The 19,068-nt window shown below is 44.3% G+C and overlaps 1 protein-coding gene across 3 annotated transcripts in view; it reads right to left on the minus strand.

Annotated features, from left to right (window-relative positions):
- Nucleotides 1-12,777: 12,777 nt before the first annotated feature.
- LOC139318402 (L-threonine ammonia-lyase-like) overlaps nucleotides 12,778-19,068 on the minus strand; it is a 38,754-nt gene continuing 32,463 nt past the window's right edge. For all 3 annotated transcript variants that reach the window (XM_070945831.1, XM_070945830.1, XM_070945832.1), the window contains 3 exons: nucleotides 18,018-18,185; nucleotides 16,523-16,580; nucleotides 12,778-13,066 (listed from right to left, as the gene is read on the minus strand). In XM_070945831.1, the coding sequence (XP_070801932.1) occupies nucleotides 12,968-13,066; nucleotides 16,523-16,580; nucleotides 18,018-18,185 (325 nt within the window). In that variant the 3' untranslated portion in view covers nucleotides 12,778-12,967. The remainder of the gene's footprint in view (nucleotides 13,067-16,522; nucleotides 16,581-18,017; nucleotides 18,186-19,068) is intronic.

The raw sequence follows: 19,068 nt of genomic DNA on the forward strand, positions 1-19,068 counted from the left end.
TCTGTGGCGGCGTCCACCCTCTGGAACAACCTCCCCCCAGAGATACGTACAATAACAGACCTCCGGATTTTTCGTCGGGCCCTGAAAATCCATTTATTTCAACTAGCTGGGCTGGCTTGAGTTAAATTTTAAATTGATTTTAAATTGGGTTGTTTTAATTTACGGCCAAAATATTTAATTATCTTAAACTGCTTTTAAATTTTGTATGTCCTGTTTTTTACTTTGGCTGTTCACCGCCCTGAATCCTATTTGGAGAAGGGCGGTATAGAAATAGGAACAAATAAAATAAATAAATAAAATAAAATGCCCAAAGATGGCGGTTTGTGACTGAGGCTCCTGAAACCTGGGGCAATGTAGGGCCGTTTTGGATTCTCCGAGGGCTGAATTTTCTATCTATGAGCCCCGGCCCAGCAAGAGAATACTGAGGACAGCCTGTTGTGATCTTTTCGGCTGTCCTGGGTCACTCATGTGGACCCGAAGAGCGCCGTGGGATTATGGCGACGCTGACGGGAGGTTCAGGTATGGCCGGGCGGTGCTTCCTGCCTTGGCGTCTCCCCAGCGGTCCCCTCGTGATGGCCGAAATGGGGGTGGGAGTGTGGTGGTGATGGCGATGGAGTGTTGGAGCGTCACTGCCGCCCCCGGAAGAACTAGCAGCGACGGGGACGGCGTTGGGACGGCGTTGGGGTGGCGTTTCTTTTGCCTCGATGTCCCCCAGGAAGGGTTGGAGCGTCGCTGCCTCCCCCCTTGGAAGAACTAGCAGTGGCGGGGACGGCGTTGGGACGGCGTTGGGGCGGCGTTTCTTTTGCCTCAATGTCCCCCAGCAAGGCCTGGAGCGTCGCTGCCCCCCCCTTTGGAAGAACTAGCAGCGGTGGGGATGGCGTTGGGATGGCATTGGGGCGGCGTTTCTTTCACCTCGATGTCCCCCCAGCAAGGGCCGGAAGAGCAGGGGGGGGGATACGGAGAGCATCGGTATGGGGGATGGTGGAGCATCCCCCACCCGAAGGGAAGGCTACCAGCAGCGATGGTGACGTAGGGCTGCAGTGGCAACGAATAAAATGCTGTCCGCTGGGGTGACACCGAGGGAGGACTGCTGGGCCCCGCCTGAATCTCTTCGAATCTAGACCTCTACAAACTCGGTCTATTGTCAGCTGTGAGGGAGAGAGTGCAAACCATCGATTTGGAGCTCTCTGGTTGGAGGGTTTATTGAAGATCTGGGAGTTAAGGGGGGGAAGAAGATCTGGTGGAGACTGGGGGAGCTGGGAAGAGCTGGAAGATGGTGTGGACTGTCCCGCCCCCTCTTGGTTTGTCTCCACCCCCCCTTCCTTCCCTCTTTCTTTTTTCCACCGCAGCCTGGTTTGTGTGCGCGGCCTGGATTACTATCTCCCCGACCAGATTTTTCTTGCACCCGGACTTAATAGCTCCTTGTATGCCCACAGCTGACCTCCGGTTTCCAGCAATTCTATCGGCCCTATTGACATTAACATCCACTTGCTGTGAGGAGAGATGTGAGCCTGGGTGGGGGCACCGAGGGAGTCATCTTGTTGCAGCTGCCACTGTATAAGACCTGCTGACACTGGCCACTGTGAGAGGGTGACTGGGTCATTGCCCTCTGGGACAGCTGCCTGAGACTCCTCTCCACTGTCGTGGGAGGACAGTGGAGTCCGGTTTGACCCCCGGCCGAAATGGTGGACTCTCTCCCCTGGACTTTTTTTAAACCATCATTAAGAATCCTTGGCCTCTTTCCATCTTCCCCAGACAGACTTTTGGAACCTTAAGATGTATTCATCCGCTGATCTCTTCGCACTGCGAGACTCCCCCCTCTCGCAGGCCTGGCCCTCCATGTTATCGAGGGCCTATCTTGATGACGGGTCTTGGAACCCCGAGAGATGGCATGCAGCGAAGAGGGGGTTGAGGGGTTTTCTACGTAAATTTTTAATGAAATTTTTAAGGGGTGGGAATAATGATTTTTTAAGGGGAACCGGGAGGAAGACCAAGGGGTTTGGGGGGACGAACCCACTAGGGTCAGAGCCGGCACAGGGGGACAGTTTGGAGGGTGCAGGTTGAGGGATTGGGGAGGGGCTGGAGGACTATCCGGAGGAGGAATTTTCCATCAGCAAGGTGAATGGGAGGGGCAGATATGGCGGGAGCAGGGGACGATATCATGTGTCGGGGGCTCGCACTTGCTATCTGAGAGCAACTGCTTGCCCCGGTCCCCAAGGCTCCGCTCGGACACTAGGTGGCTTAGATACTCAGGATCTGGGCCTTCGGCTGATGCTGTGCAACGCCAGGTCCATGGTAAATAAGGCCCCCCTCATTCACAATCTTATTCAAGAGGGAGGAGTGGACCTGGCGGGTATTATGGATCCTGAGAGGTTCCAGATGGAGCTTGGGCCATTTCCTGAGATTCTAGCACATGACTCAGCCGAGGACCTAGTAGCCGCCTTGGATCGGGCGGCTGGTGGGACCTTGGACCAAGTCGTGCCTTTGCAGCCTCTGACCCGGTGCCGATCCCGTGCGGCTCCTTGGTTCACCGAGGAGCTGAGGGAAATGAAGCGCCAGAAAAGATGCCTGGAGAGCGGTTGGAGGGCCAGTCTCGCTGAATCTGATCGAACACTGATAAGGTCGCATATTAAGACCTACCTAGTGGCAATAGAGATGGCAAAGTTTAATTACTTTTCTGCCTCTATTGCGTCATCAGGGAATCGTCCGGCCGCCCTGTTTAGAGTGACCCACTCCCTGCTCCATCCGGGAGTGAGGGAGGATCCCTTGGAAGGCAGGGCGGAGGATTTTGGACAATACCTGTATGACAAAATCGCTCAGATCCGGGGGGATTTGGACTCTGACTGGGTAGATCAGGGCAGAGTGACGAGGAATAGTCTTGAGAATGTTATCTGGGAGGAGTTTGACGCTGTGACTCCCGATGATGTGAACAGGATTTTGGGGAGACTTAGTGCGGCCACATGTTTACTGGACCCATGTCCCTCCTGGTTGGTACTGGCTTCCCGGGAGGTTACACGAGGCTGGCTCCAGGGTGTTATCAATGCTTCGCTGAGTGAGGGCCACTTCCCCACTGCCTTGAAGGTGGCGGTGGTGAGGCCTCTCCTCAAGAAGCCGTCCCTGGATCCGGCAATATTGGCCAACTACCGTCCTGTCTCCAACCTTCGCTTCATGGCGAAAGTTGTGGAGAGTGTGGTCGCGCAACAGTTCCCACAATTCCTGGAGGAAACATCTTATCTAGATCCGTTCCAGTCAGGTTTCAGGTCTGGGCACAGCACGGAAACGGCATTGGTCGCGTTGGTTGATGATCTCTGGAGGGCTCGGGACAGGGGTTGCTCCTCTGTTCTGGTCCTGCTAGATCTCTCAGCGGCTTTTGATACCATCGACCATGGTATCATGCTGCACCGGCTGGAAGAGTTGGGGGTGGGAGGCACTGTGTTGCGGTGGTTCTCCTCCTTTCTCTCCGACCGGTCACAGTTTGTGTTGGCAGGGGGGCAGAGGTCGACCTCGAGGCCTCTCATTTGTGGAGTGCCGCAGGGATCGGACCTCTCGCCCCTTCTGTTCAACATTTATGTAAAGCCGCTGGGCAAGATCATCTGTGGCTTCGGGGTGAGATACCACCAGTACGCTGATGACACCCAGCTGTACATCTCCACCCCAGGCCACCCCAATGATGCCCTTGAAGTGATGTCCCAGTGCCTGGAGGCTGTGCAGATCTGGATGGGGAGGAACAGGTTCAAGCTCAACCCTTCCAAGACTGAGTGGCTGTGGCTCCCGGCATCCCGATATAGTCAGTTGACTCCATCACTGACTATTGGGGGTGAGTCTTTGGTCCCCACAGAAAGGGCTCGCAATCTGGGAGTCCTCCTGGATATGCAGCTGTCCTTGGAGGAACATCTGACAGCTGTAACCAGGGGGACCTTTTGTCAGGTTCGCCTGATTCGCCAGTTGCGGCCCTTTCTTGATCGGGATTCCCTGTGCACAGTCACTCATGCCCTCGTCACCTCTCGCCTTGACTACTGCAACGCTCTCTACATGGGGCTCCCCTTGAAGAGCACCCGGAGGCTCCAACTGGTCCAGAATGCAGCAGCGCGAGTAGTGACAGGAGCAGCATGGCGCTCCCATGTAACACTGCTCCCGTGCGAGCTGCACTGGCTCCCAGTGGTCTCCTGGGTGCGCTTCAAGGTGCTGGTTATCACCTTTAAAGCGCTCCATGGCATCGGGCCTAGCTATCTTCGAGACCGCCTGCTGCTACCGACAACCTCCAATCGTCCCGTGCGCTCCCACAGAGAGGGCCTCCTCAGGGTGCCATCAGCCAATCAATGTAGGCTGGTGACCCCCAGGGGGAGGGCCTTCTCTGTGGGGGCACCTACCCTCTGGAATCAGTTGCCCCCAGAGATAAGGAGAATCCAAGACCTTAGTGCCTTCCTCCGTGCCCTTAAAACCCACCTTTTCCAGCAAGTCGGGCTGGTTTAAGAAGAAATTTTAAATGTTTTAATTGGTTTGTATTTTTTAATTTTGGGCCAAATTTATATATATATTAATTGTTTTTTAATATTTGTATTTTATGTTTTTTAATTCTGGCTGTACACCGCCCTGAGTCCTGAGGGAGAAGGGCGGTGTATAAATTTAAAATAAATAAATAAATAAAAAAAAATTTTTTGGGCTGTCAGATTTGATGCCCAAGAGGGGCCTTGATGTCTGTGCCTGTGACATCTTCAGGTTTTATCAACAAATTCTGGACTGATTGAGCCATTTCGATGATTGTTCCACACTGGATAAGCGGATAGCTCTTCTTTAGCAATATGGCAGGGAGGGCCTTTGTTTTGAGGATACTGTAGTTCCCCAGACGTTGGGACTCTACTCTCATGTTTTCCTTTGTAGTCTGAATCATTCCAAGAAGACCTCTATCCTATGACAGATGGGGTCCAGCTGTCATTGACGGCACAAGAGTGGCTGAGTGGTACTAATAAAGGTTTGTGATACAATTGCTTGAACTGTCAGAAACAAAAGATTTTGCTCATTTATCTATCGGCGTCACATTATATTAAAGGCAGATCTACAGTAAGGCTGGAGGCTCACAGGTAAATACAGTAGTAATGATATAATCTGGATCGCAGTGTTTAGAATTCTCATAATAAACTCACAATGTTCTTCAGCAATTAAAGCAATAACATAGAAGCTGTTTCTCTATATCTCTATTCTAAGGTATCACTCCTAATGTTTTGAGGTATTGGTAGCTGTTTGTTGGACAGGTATGCATGTGAAGGATCCACACAATTTATTCAGCCACAAGACTGAAACTGTCAATGTCACGGGCCCCAAAACAATAATGCATAAAGGCATAAGAAGCATCTAATGTTTTCACTGCTTGTTTTTCACTCTTGGGAATTGTATGCCAATTACCAGCTAATCTGTGGTACGGTGAGCAGAGTAGAATACTTTGACCCATGATCTCAAGTAACTAGTCTAAATCTAGGCTGTTTTGAACATAAAATTAGTTCCAAATATCTTGGAACAAGAGCTAGGTTCAATGCTTGTGTAATAGATATGGAGTAGAATTCTTCTGTCATGTCCCCATCATTGTCTGAATCTGCGGCAGAAGATGAACTGGACAAGAACTGACAGCGAGTGAGAGGGCAGCTTCTTTGGCCTTGGAGGAAACTGGGGAAGGGCAGAGTCAGTCCAGGCAAGGCTGTTTGGAATTAGTAAGGCCTGTACAGGGAGGAGAGACAGAGTTTAGACTAGGACCAAGAACTACCCCCTCCTGATGCAAGGGCTTGGAGAGTGCAGAGAAGGCATGATCAGCACAGATGGAGTAGGCCACTCATAAGGAGTGCCCTGCCTGGCTTCGCCAGGCACACCTGGGGAATGAGACTTAAGGAGGCGCCATGGGGAGTGTCAGGAACAAACGCTGAGTCCCTGAAGTGTTGTGTTTGAACTGGCCAAGAGTTTTTGCATTCCTTGTTGGCATTCTGGACTAATTATCTGGATCTTTTGCTCCCTGAACTCCTTGCTTTGCTCTTGTTTTGCCAAATACATTTGGGATTTATTGCTGTGCAGCCATGGTGCAGACAGAGCTTGGCTGGACTAATTGCAGCCAGAGGCTGCTTGAGGTTTGTGTGGAGGTTTGTTCTCACTCTACTCTGGGACTTGCCATAAATGTGGGAGCATTTGGGGCTGCCCTTGAGGAACACTTGGAGGCTTCAGCTGCTGCAAAATACAGCCACGCGGGTTGTGATGGGAGAATCCCGATACTCCCATGTTACACCCCTCCTGCACGGTTTGCATTGGCTACCGGTTGCCCTCTGGGTGAGATTCAAGGTGCTGGTGATGACCTATAAAGCCCAACATGGCTTAGGACCAGGATATTTGGCGGACCACTTACAGCAAGCAACGATATCCCATCGCCCGGTTCGCGCCCATAGAGAGGGCCTACTCAGGGTGCCGTCGGCTAGACAGTGGCGGCTGGCGGCCCCCAGGGGTAGAGCCTTCTCAGTCGGTGCGCCCACCCTCTGGAATCAACTCCCCTTGGAGCTCCGATTAGCTCCTGACCTTCGCACCTTCTGCCGGGAATTAAAAATTTGGCTTTTCAAATCCCTTGACCTGGACTGATGATGGGGTTTTAATTGGTTTTAAGGGTTAATTTTAAATTTTTTAGATTTTGGTCTTTATTTTATATTGTGGCTTGTGTTTTATTGTTATGAGCCGCCCTGAGTCCATTGTGAGATAGGGCGGCATATAAGCTGAATAAAATAAATAAAATTTGGGGAGATTTGGAACAATAAAGGGGTGGTTTGAACTGCCAGCTGTTTGTGTTATCTCTGTGTCGTGCCCTGGGTCATCAGATTTTGTTCCCATCCCAACTCTAACTTCTTGAACCACATTGGGTGACCATGAATCAGCTCTGAGCGGACAATGGCTCGCTGGCCCAATTTCCAGTGTTTTTTGGGAGTGCCAGTTTTATATGAGCCTTCGATCTGAGGACTTCCCCACTGACCGGGATAAGGTGGGGTTTTTTATAAGCATCTTTTTGGGATCAGCAGCACATTGGACGATGCCCCTGCTGACCCAGCCCAACCAGCTTTTGAATAATTATGCTGAGGTTTGCCGCCAGCTAAGAGCCATGTTTGAGGACCCTGTTAGGGTCCAAATGGCTAACAGGCAGTTGAGACAGTTGCGGCAGGGGCGTGGCTCTCTTGCTGACTATATCGTGGACTTCTGGGTGGTCTGCCAGGACCTGCAATGGAATGAGGTGGCACTTATGGACCAGTTCCAGGAAGGTCTTTCATCGGAGCTCCTGGATGAACTGGTGTGCACCAAACACCCTTGATCAAAGAAGCTGCACCGAATACCCTTGATCAATGAAGCTGGTCATGCATCTGTGCCTCTGCATCAACGCAAGGCTTCAGCAGCGATGGGCACAATAACGGACAGAGGCCACGCCCGTACCCATTAAGGCAGTGCTGCCATTGGTACCTCTGCCTTATGAACCGATGCAGTTGGGGGCTGCACGACTTCGCCTGACCCAAGCTGAAAAGGATCGGCGGTGCCACAAAGGCCTTTGCCTGTATTGCAGTGGCCAAGTGTCCTGCTAAGGCATGTAAAGCCATGGTGGGAGTAGTGGCAGGAAACGGGCCTGGCCTGGCCTAGAGAGTTCCATAGGTTGGGCTCAAGGAGCAACAGACCAACCGTCTCCACCACAGACAGCTTTTGTGAAGCACCTCGTGCTAGCAGCAAGTGTATTCGTGCCAGGTCAGGGAACAGTGGAGATTCAGGCCCTGGTGGACTCGGGGGCCACGGCCAACTTCATGGACTCAGCATTTGAGGTGCAGTGGTCCAATTCCAATTTGAGTGTATGTTCTCTTTTTTTAAAACCAACTCACAAAACTAAAATCTTTGACAACCACGTCACTGTCTGCAAAAATAAAGTTAACCTCCGATACAAGAGGATGCATGGAAAATCTAGAAAGGCAGGGTCTTGATGAGTTTGCTTCTCTTCCCCAAAAACCTTTAGAAAGTCAACAGGCTATTTTTCATTGCAATCATTTATTCTCGTCTGGATGTTTTATCCAATTCTTGTTGGCTGTGGAATGGACAAAATGTCTATTTGCCCTCCAAATGGATGCATGGACATCAAATTTAGTCTCCATTATAAAAAAAAATCTTTATTGTCTCCATTATAAAAAGTTCTTTCTTACGATGACTCATTACTACTAATAATAGTAAAGGAAGGGAGAAACTATTACATGACGCTTCCCAGATCTCCATATCTTTGTTGAATGGGATTAAAAGTGTCATACCCCTGTTGGAGTCTGAATCTGAGACAGAAGACGAACAGCTGAGAAAGAGCGGGAGAGTGGCTCCGTTGGCTGTGGAGGAAACTGGGGAAAGGCAAAGTCAGGCTGGGCAGAGCAGGGGAGAGGTAGACCAACGGAGAGAGGGTTCAGATGAAGAACAAGGCCCACCCACTCCTCATCCTAGGGTGCACAGGGAAGAACGCAGAAGAGAGCAACATGGGTTGCGTGGCTTAGGAGGAAGGAAAGGGCCCAGATTCCCTTCACAAGGAACACCTGGGGATGGAGTTTAAAGGAGATGCAGTTGGGAGGGGCGTTTGTCAGGAACAAACACTGAGTTGCGGCCTCCATTCCTGGCATTCCTCCTGACTGTTTGAATTATTGCTGTGCTTCTGTGTGCTTATCTTGTCTTGCTGGAATTATTGCCGTGATTCTTCAGTTCTTGGACTCATTATCTTGCCCTGCTGGAGTGATTGATTGCAGTCATTCTGCTTACAGCATTTGGACTCGAGTATCTGCAGCCATAGCCAGCTACAGGTTTGTGGGAGAGCTTTTCTTCAGGCCGGAGAGTAAATGGGGCATTGGGAGCAAAGTTGGAACAAATAAAGGGATTCATACCTGTTCTCTGGCTGTGTTACCTTCGTTCCACATCCCAGGTCATCACAAAAAGAGAAATATCTCTTTTCTTTAACCCAGTTTTCCACTACACATGGCCACAGACCACAGACCATGTAAGATGGTGGATCAACCTGTTTTCTAAAGGTTTATTTCCCTGTTGTTGCAGTTTCCCACTCAAATATTTTGTTGAAGAACCCAATCTTGGTAGAGTTTAAATTTAGATGTGACAGCTGTATCGGTTTCAGTCAGTTTTGCCAGCCCACATTTTAGTGCCTCTCTTCCTCCATAAAGGTTGTGCTCCACATTCAGGTGGCTATTGTGTTCCCAAGCTCAGGACTCTGTTATTATTCTGAATAAATAAGCCCACTAACTAGCATGATATTGCTGAGGATGTTTTGCTATTTAATGAATTGACATTAAATTAAATTAAAATTTCAAAAACTCCTTGCAGGTGAGGAGATACCTTAACAAGCCGGGAAGATTCTTTAACAGAATCTTAATTTTCTCTCAACATTTTTTTTTTTGGAAGCTGCCACCTTATTACATTATGAGGAGAACTGCTAATAAACCATATCTTTGAGGCTGGTTGATCCATGTAATATTAGTAGTGATGAAGTTGGCTGTGATGCTAGTTCGACTCCTTGCGATACACCCTGGATAGCACAGTCGTGTGAACCAAATGACTAGCAACAACTGGCAGCCAGACTACATTGAAGAATTGGCAGTTAACGACAGTTGGCAGCCAGACATCTTTGTAGAACTCCTGGCTCTCTAAATACACAGATAACAGATAAACAAAATGGGCCTAACAGGACATATCAAGGCTGGTTTCCAGCAAGGCTTAAAAACTACAGCTGTGTTCATTGACCGAAGCATGGTCTTGTCTCTACCCCTCAGTGTGGCTGAGGTGCTCCTCGACAAAATGTCCACCACATTGTGTCCAAATGTTCATCAAGAGCTTACACCAGCCCAATGTCTGATATTAACATTTGAACTACTATAAGTACATGTATTTGCCATGCGCTAAATCAATAAATAGTGATGAAGTTTCGTTTTACTGCACTTTTTTAAATGCCCTTCTCCTCTTTCCCTTGGTAACCATCTTTTTTTTTTACATCTTTTTAGCGGGCAAAGCAAGCTGAAGACATAAAAGTTATGAAATGAAGCCTCCTTGAAGACATTGAAAAGTTGACTTTGGTCCATCCCATTCAATCTTGACCATTATTTCAGTCTTGAGATTCAACTCAATGGCTTCGCTACCAACACTGTGTTCCTTTTGTAGACCTGCAAGATATTTAAACCAAACACCCATCTTGCAATATAGGAGAGTGCTAACCCTGACGTAGTTTAACATATTTTTTTAAAGAGAGAGAGAAAGAGAGAGAGAGAGAGAGACAGAGAGAGAGACAGAGAGAGAGAGAGAGACAGAGAATCTATACCCTCGCTTGGGCCCTGCCTTAGAGCTTCCTGTTTCTGTGTAAGTACAGGTATCCTGATTGGTTGTCAGACTCTCATGGGGGTAACTCTCATGCAGGGGTAACTGTGTAGGTTGTCTTGAGTCCCAGGCTTGCTGGGTGATGTAATCTTCCCAGGTGCAATGTGGTGAGATGGGTAGAGTGTTAATCCTATTATGCCCTGAGGGTGAAGATCTTTTGTATTGTAGATAAGTTGGCTCAGCCTTTTGTCTTGTAGATAGGATGGCCTAGTCTTTTGGGGGCTATTAACAAAGGGGGGGACTGCTTTCCAAGAGCACATATCTCCTTTTCTCATCCAGGGAGGTATAATATTCTGCCTTTTTAATATTTCCTAGAATATTTCATTGATCTAGAAGGGTGAGTGCTAACTTTCTACAGAGGTTTCATATTCCATTTCTTAACTATATTTCAGATCTGTCAAGCTTATTTTACATACAGATGTTACTAGTCAATGAGTACACTTAGTTTCTTTGAAGGTAGCTGAGTCTTGTTTCATTGTTTGTAAAACCTGCTGTAACCAATTGTTTCTTATATTATCATTTTCCAGTTGTTTGATGCAAGCTGGCCAGAGTCATTCTGCAGTCAAGCTGCCTCTGAATCTCATAAAGAAAGAAAATGTAGTAATAGCTAAATAAATCGATATTTGTTTCATTTTATTTGGTCAAATGTTTAATTTCTATCTTCTTTAAGTGGAATTGGGGTCATTGGCCCTAATAAACGGACTCACCAGAGCTGTCTAAGCTACAGTGCATCTGACAGATAACCCATCTGACAGAATTATTGCTATGAAGAAAAATTACCTATAATGCCTTGCAACCCTATATAAAAGGCAGAATCTAACAAGTACATTATAGTTCCCGTTCAGCTCCAAAACATCCTTTTTACAGGTCTTTTAAGAAACCAAAAAGAACAAAAAAGTTAAAATCTTGAGAACATTTTCAATAGACACAGTTTGCATCTTCTTAGGACCCACCAAATGCAGTAACCAAACATCATTTAGGTAAAGAGTGATTTTTAAGGGGGGGGGGAATTCTTCAGGAATTCTCAGATCATACTGCAAATAAGTGTGATCTCTAGACCAGGGGTGAAATCTAGCAGGTTCTAACAGGTTCTGGAGATCTGGTAGTGGAAATTTTGAGTAGTTTGAAGAACTGGCAAATACCACCTCTGGCTAGCCCCAGAGTCGGGTAGAAATGGAGATTTTGCAATATTCTTCCCCCAGGAGTGGGGAGGGAATGGGGATTTTGCAGTATCCTTCCGTTGCCACACCCACAGAACCGGTAGTAAAAAAGTTTTGGATTTCACCACTGCTTTAGACCTTTCAAGAGCTGTCAAGAGAGGCTTACTAAATTTTTCAGTCTCTTGTCCCTTTACAAACTGGAAACGGTGACAAGTTCAACAATGTAGATGAGGAAGGAGCAAGCGATTGACTTACTGTTCAGAAAGAGGTGACTTTGTGCAATTAAGTTTGTGACTTTGTAATTAGCACACATATATAAATATAAAACAGCAAGTCTTGCAATTGACTCCGTGTGTTGGCAATATCCACTGTCCACTACCACCGACTAAGAAACAAAAGAGGCATCAGCCTTAACTCAGATACCTGCAGATTTTGGAAATTAAAGCAAAATTGTGGCTTTCGGTGTTGAGAAACAAAACGTGGGTTGATTACAAGTGACTGAATCTTTTGCCAGGAATACATACATGTGGGATTCCTCATGTGAATGCCATCTTTACTTATTTATTTTCCTTCTTGAACATTCTCTCTTCCAACCAGGAAGGCAAATTCCAACCAGGAAGGCAAAACACAAGGCAAATTCTGCGTGATTTGACTCCCTATGAACAAACTCAACTTGCTTTGTGGTCTGAATATATTTTACTTAAAAAAAACAACAACCAAGAAGCAGACTTCTAAGGAAATCTCCAACCCAAAATATTGTAGCCCAGTGTGGTCTTTAAAAACCTAAAAATTTAAATTGAGCAATGGGAAGATTGGGTCCTAATAGGAAATACTAGCCATGTCCAAAATGATCTAGATGAAGAAAAGATAAAAAACAATTCAGACTTGGGGAAAAAAATATTTGCAAGATCAATTTTCCTAAAAGATGAAGATGACAGATTGGTCCTTTTTTTCCCCCCCAGACTGTGTGCCAGAAATAACTAACAGTGACTGGACTGATTAGTAAACATTTAACTAGTAATTTTTAATGGACTACTGATGCAGCAATATTGGATTGACCCAGAAATTATGAATTGTCATCAAGTAGAACATCTATGGTAATATTGTACTGTATCTCTATTGGTTCACCTTACACTAAAGGGAGATAGAATTATGAACTGGAGTTTAATATATGCCTTTTACGGATCTGTGCAAAAACTCTCCTGAATGAAATAAATAAAACTTAAAGCTATTTACTCCATATTGATTGTTCTTTTTAGATTGCAACCTCTTGGGGAGAACATACATCAACTCTGTCACTAATGGATCGCCAAGTTCTAGGAAGAAATGCTACTTGCAATATATTTAGCTTTCCATATTATTTTTTAAAAAATGGAGTTTCCCATCAGCTGTCATCATCTTCACCGTTCCACCCATATTATCGTTGGATAACGTTCTGTGAGGATCTTTCTTAATTGAGTAGTATGGCTTCTGTCTCTGGTTTCTATCACACAGGACACCTGGGAAGGAAAAGTGTATTACGTTTCAGTAAACTAAATCAGGGCTTTAGAAAACAATTGATCTCAAATTTTCTTTTTCTCTTAAAGACCCTGTAATCCCTCACATCGAGATAGAGTCGGGGCGAAGTGAATGGAACAGAGAGTTTACTTGCCCGTTGCCCTTCCTAATGCCTATGCAAAGTTCACAGCAGATATTTTCTCTGCGCAGAGAGAGAAATACCTGCTGTTACCTGGGATCAAACTCACTCACAGCCTCCTGATTGTGAGGCAAGAACTCAACCTCTAGGCCACCATGCCACTCCCTATTGATCTCAATCAATTACACCACATAAAATAAAGGTAGGCAGGAATTTATGGAATTCCATAACCATATTTTAATGGGTTGTAATCATTGCCAATCTGTATTCTTCCACTTTCCCAGTTATCCAGTACCTTAATTTTTCTCCAACCAAATGGATGGGGCCTAACTAATTTTACCACTTTTGAGGTTTTCACTGCGTGGTGTTAACAATAAGGGGGGGGATACAGATTTGTATCTTAAGAACATTTTAAGCCTCCTCATTGATGGATAGGATAAAAAAAACATCTTGGGAACAAGGGAGAAATTCAATACTGCTGGGGTACAATTGTGGCAAAGTGGGGAGTAAGTAGAAACCTACTGTACTATTAGTACTATCTAATTCGTACTCCACCTTCCTGTTTTTGCAAGCATTCAAGAAAGCTTATGAAACCCAAAAGAAAATGCCATTATGGATACCCAACTAGAAAAAAATATTCTAGTTGGAGGGACATGATTTGTTGATGGGGTGGTACACCTTCTTATGGAACACCAGGAACAAAATGCATAGGTATTTTTGTAATCATATACTAAGAGATTCATTAATGTATACATGGCAAGAAATTAAAATGTAAACACTATATGAAAGTTCCTGGGTGGTTTTCCACAATGGAGGCGATGATACACCCCAATACCTTAGCAATTCAAAAAATGGTAAGATTTTATGAAATATTGGATCCCCAGGGAACACTAAAAACACAAGAAGAACTCAGAGATCAAGGAATACAGATAGACTGGTGGCCCTATCTTCAGATAAAAACAAGATACAAAAAGGATCAAGAGGAAGGAGGAATTGAATTAAAACCGAATCGGTTGGATCAACTTTTAGAACCCACGGAGGAAAAATTGATTTCAAAAATTTACAAATATTTATTGGAATTTGATTTGGCAGAGGAATTAGTAAAGGGACAAATGATAGCATGGGCAAGAAATATTGGACATAACATAGAATTGGAGGACTGGAAAAAGTGTGGGAAAATAACTATATTATAACAAAGTCAATGGTTTATAAAGAGAATGAATACAAAATGTGGTATAGATGGTATCTGGCCCCTTTGAGATTAGCAAAAATGTATTTGAATTTAAGTCCAACTTGCTGGAAGCAAGCAGGCACAGGGCACTTTCTTCCACATCTGGTGGCTTTGCCCAAAAATTAAGACGTATTGGGAAAAAAGAATTTGGCTAATAGAAATAACATCGGAAAAAATAGAACTCAAACCAGAGCTTTTCCTACTAGGGATGATTAAAGAAAACTATAGGAAAGAAATAAAGTATTTAATATTACACATAGTCACTGCAGCCAGATTGGTGCTCGCTCAATATTGGAAAACTGATTAACTGCCAACAGATCAACTGATAATCCAAAAAATATATAATTGTGCGGAAATGGATAAATTAACATTTGAAATGAAAGATAAGATAGACTCAAAATGTTAGATAGCGTGGAATAGGTGGTATGATTGGATAACTCATAGAAATGAGAGTAAATGTAAAATTCTGTATGATAACAATAATTAACAAATATGGACCATTAATAAGATAGCGGACTTATGACCAAAGTCACTTTTTCTTTTTATGTAATGTTGTTTGTATTAATATATATGTATTTTGTATATACATGGTATAGTATTTTACTTTTATATGTTTAATAAAGTTTGTTTTTAAAATTAAAAAAAAAAGAAAAAAAATTCATGAGTGATTGATTTTGTATTAATGGTAATGCATACCATGGTATGGTAATTATTTGAATAATAATCTACACTGTTGTTGCTGTTTTAACCATTCAGCTGTATCCAATTCTTGGCAACTTTATAGGCAAGTGATGTCCATCTCTATACTAGATGATTGGTTTTGTTTGCAGCAGGGCTACTCTATATGCATAAAAATGGGAGGGGGAGGAAATACAGAAATTGCCAGAGTATATTCATGAACTGGAATACAGCGTAGCAACAGGTCAGCCAATGAGGGCTGTTTGGTAACTGAAACATAATATTTGTTGTATGGGACCATAAGAGACAGTTTGGAGCCTGGGCATGGTTTAACTATTCTGTATATAAGCTTGAGGGCACTAGCTTCTCTGTCCTCCATTTTGCTCTCCTCCATTTTGCCTTCTCCTTTTTGTGCTTCCATTTTGTGCTGCACTTGCTATTTCTCTTCCCTACAATGTGAAAAAATCTACAAAGGTATTGTATGCCTTATGTGTTATGTATATAAAGACATTTGAACCCTGCTTAATAGTCTGCTTGTGTGTGTTGCAACAAACTCTGACAGAAATATCCACAATGGAGTAGACTGTAAAGATGTTAGAACTTGCTGAAATGGCTAAATTGTCTTACCCAATTAGGAAAAGAAAAATAACTATTTTTATAGAAGGCTAGAAAGCCTATATGGACTCTTTTGCTAAAGCTGGATAAAACCAAATGGATATTTTCAGGGTTGACTGATGAAAAAGGATTATTTATGGGAAGAAGGGGACCAAGATATGTAATTTGGATGGGTGAAGATGGTTCCCTTGTTCTTTGGTTTGTTAACTGCTTAAAAAAAAACAATAGAGATTGCTTTATATATTGATCCTTTTCCTTCCATTTCCCTCTTTCCTTGACTTTGACTTTCTCACTTTTATTTCTGTTTTTCTTTCTCACCTTTGACATTTCCATAGTTTTAATCTTATGTAAAACATTCTCAGCAAAAAAAAAAATACATATTAAAAAGGCACCTCCAATCAATTTACAAGCCAAATACCATCCATCACTAGTCGTGGATGGAGCCTGTAATATATATTAAGAAGGCTTCATGGAGCTTTCAGGTTTCCCATCTTGAATGCAAAGCTCTTTAACCGAATTGCTAGAAATTGGACTCCCTGCGCAGCTCAAAAAGTATAGGGAGGCGGAGCCTGACAGCCTGATGAGCCGGTAAAAGTTTTTCCCGGCTCCGGAATAGTGGGCCGATAAAATTTATCATCTAACTAAAATGGACAGAAAGTTGTGAAGGTCTGTTTATGATTATCTGGGCCAACAATGGAGGAAAAGAGAGTTGTTTGGTCAAAAAGTATTATATGCAGAACTTGGCACAGCTCAGTTAAAACAGAATTTCATGGAGCTTTCTCCTCCCTTGCTTACCTCATTGGTGAACAAATCAGATCTCATGTATGGCTGTTCTTGTCTGATGTTCAAGATTCTGGAACAAAGAGATTCTTTTAATGTAAGGTTATAGCTAGTTCAGTCTCACAGGCCTGAAGCAGTAATGGAGTTTTTGGCAGAATTTCTACAAACCAGTCAAGGCCAATTTGAATCAAGAATCGTGGAAATGAAGACGTTTAAAAAAAGTCTACCCCAAAACAGGGATGATATTCAGCAGGTTCTGACAGGTTCTGGAGAACCGGTAGCGGAAATTTTGAGTAGTTCAGAGAACCAGCAAATATCACCTCTGGCTGGCACCAGAGTGGGGTGGGAATGGAGATTTTGCAGTATCCTTCTCTCCAGGAGTGAGGTGGAAATGGAGATTTTGCAATATACTTCTCTCCAGGAGTGGGGAGGGAATGGAGATTTTGCAGTATCCTTCTGCCACGCCCACCAAGCCACACGATGCCCACCAAGCTATGCCCACAGAACCAGTAGTAAAAAAAAATGAATTCCACCACTTCGGGCTGAGAGCCTTGTGTGGCACTGTTTCCATTGCTTTTAGACAGTAAGATTATTTTCTCAAAGCATTTCTTGGTTTCTGTGTATTTTTCTTAAATGGAGAGGTTTTTTTAAAAAAAGAAAAAGATATGAAGTTGCTATGTTGGATGGACACCTTAAACTTTTTTAGATTAGTGACTGGGAGCTAGGGCAAATAAATGAAGTGACCTTTTCTTCTTTGGATACAAATTGTCCTTTCTGGTGTCCTACCTGTGCTGGCTGAGAGGGCCTATTTTGGATCCATTGGTCAAAGAGGTCTGACTACTGGAGTCCAGAAGAGGAGCCTTCTCTGCTGTAGCACTTGTCTTGTGGAGCATCTTACCCACTAAGGTAAGATCTACCCCCATCCTCCTGTCTTTTCACAAGAACCTGAAGACCTGGCTCTCCTGGCTGGTCTTGGGTTATAATGGAGGGAGTTCCACATTGGAGGTGTCTGCTGGATTGATGGCAGATTCCACCTCCTTCCTTCCTCTCTGCTCTCCACCCATCTATCTTGTTGGTTATCATACCGAGGTATTCTTGTTGTCTACCTTTGTTGATGGTTTGTTTTATTGTTCTATTATTTTTCTTCTGTTTATACACCTTTCATTTTTTTCTCCCTTTTTATTGTTGTAAGCCAAACAATAAAGTAGCCCCATGGCAAGATAGGAAGCAAATAAATCTAACAGATAAATAAGTTTTCTACGCATACGTGTATTCTAGATATGGCGGATTTTTCATGGGCAAAACTTGGCTTCCTACCACATCAAGGTCTCCACTAAAGATGACAAGGAATTAAGGCAACTTCGGGCCCTGGTGACTATATGGACACATCCAAGTAGGTATTCACTGGCGATAACAGTAAATATTCTTTTATGTTATTTAATCGTTTCAACCTACTGTACATAATCGGTAGATTATGGTCCCCGTCAAAGTCAAATCACGTTTAGACTACCTTGCCTCCTCACGAGCTAAGGTCTCCAGTAGTTTTGAAATCTCTCCTGGGCAGTCAACGGTCATGACAGTAAATTTGCACACTCTGTTATCAAGAGTAAGGGCCTGATCCATGCACTGCCTCATCAGAGGGAGTTCCATGTTTCCATTGCTCACAGCCACAGCCACTCTGAAACAAGGGGGAGAAAATTAAATAAACCATTTTTCCCTTTAGGAGAACATCTTTCATAACTTGTTTCCCGTTGGCCATCTCTAACAAGAGCCTTCTAGTAGATGCGTTTTACAAGCCTTCAAGATTTGTAGGCCTTTGTCTCCATATCTGCCCAGCTCCTTCCATTCTTCTACATTCTAAATATATAATAATCCATTTCTTGGATTATAATTTCCATCATCCTGTTATGTGGGCGCAACTACCAGAAGAATACAAGGCTGGGGAAAACTAGTCTCTCAGTAAAAATGAGTTCCTGATTTTCATTCCTTTGAATGAATCTTGGACAAGCTGAAGCCAATAAAGCAGGAGATTTTGGAGAACAAAGTTCTCCAGAGTGGAATGGACTAAAATCTCTCTTTCTCTTGTCTCATTCCAAGCTCAGGGTAGGATAGTCCTTCGCCCATTTTTGGGGGGCAGGAAAATTTATAAAGAAAACCGACACATGTTTGGTTCCACCTTATTATTTTTTTAAACACCACCTGGGGGGGGTGAAGATGTCAACCTAGCAAGGAGGTGAAGGATATCATCTGCTGAACTTCCATACTCAAGGAAGTCTGTACAGCAACTCCTTTTCAGGGTAAAATTTCTACTTAGGAATTATATTAGGGTGTTTTTTTTTTTCTTCATACACCTGCCTTTCTGCTTCCTCAATACATGGCCAAATGGAGCAAAACAGAAACTACTTCATTGTCACATCTGCATACTCCCCCTTGAAGTTCCTGGTGGATACGGCCAAGTAGTACTTGCTAATTTTAGAGCCATCTGACCCACCTGCCACTAAGTCAGGGATGGGAAAATGTAGGAAGCACTTGCAGCATTCCCTCCCCCCCAACATATGTTC

Source organism: Pituophis catenifer, unplaced genomic scaffold (genome assembly GCF_029215685.1).
Source record: "Pituophis catenifer annectens isolate HBS135680 unplaced genomic scaffold, rPitCat1.0.hap2 SCAF_6, whole genome shotgun sequence".
Classification (NCBI taxonomy): domain Eukaryota; kingdom Metazoa; phylum Chordata; class Lepidosauria; order Squamata; family Colubridae; genus Pituophis; species Pituophis catenifer.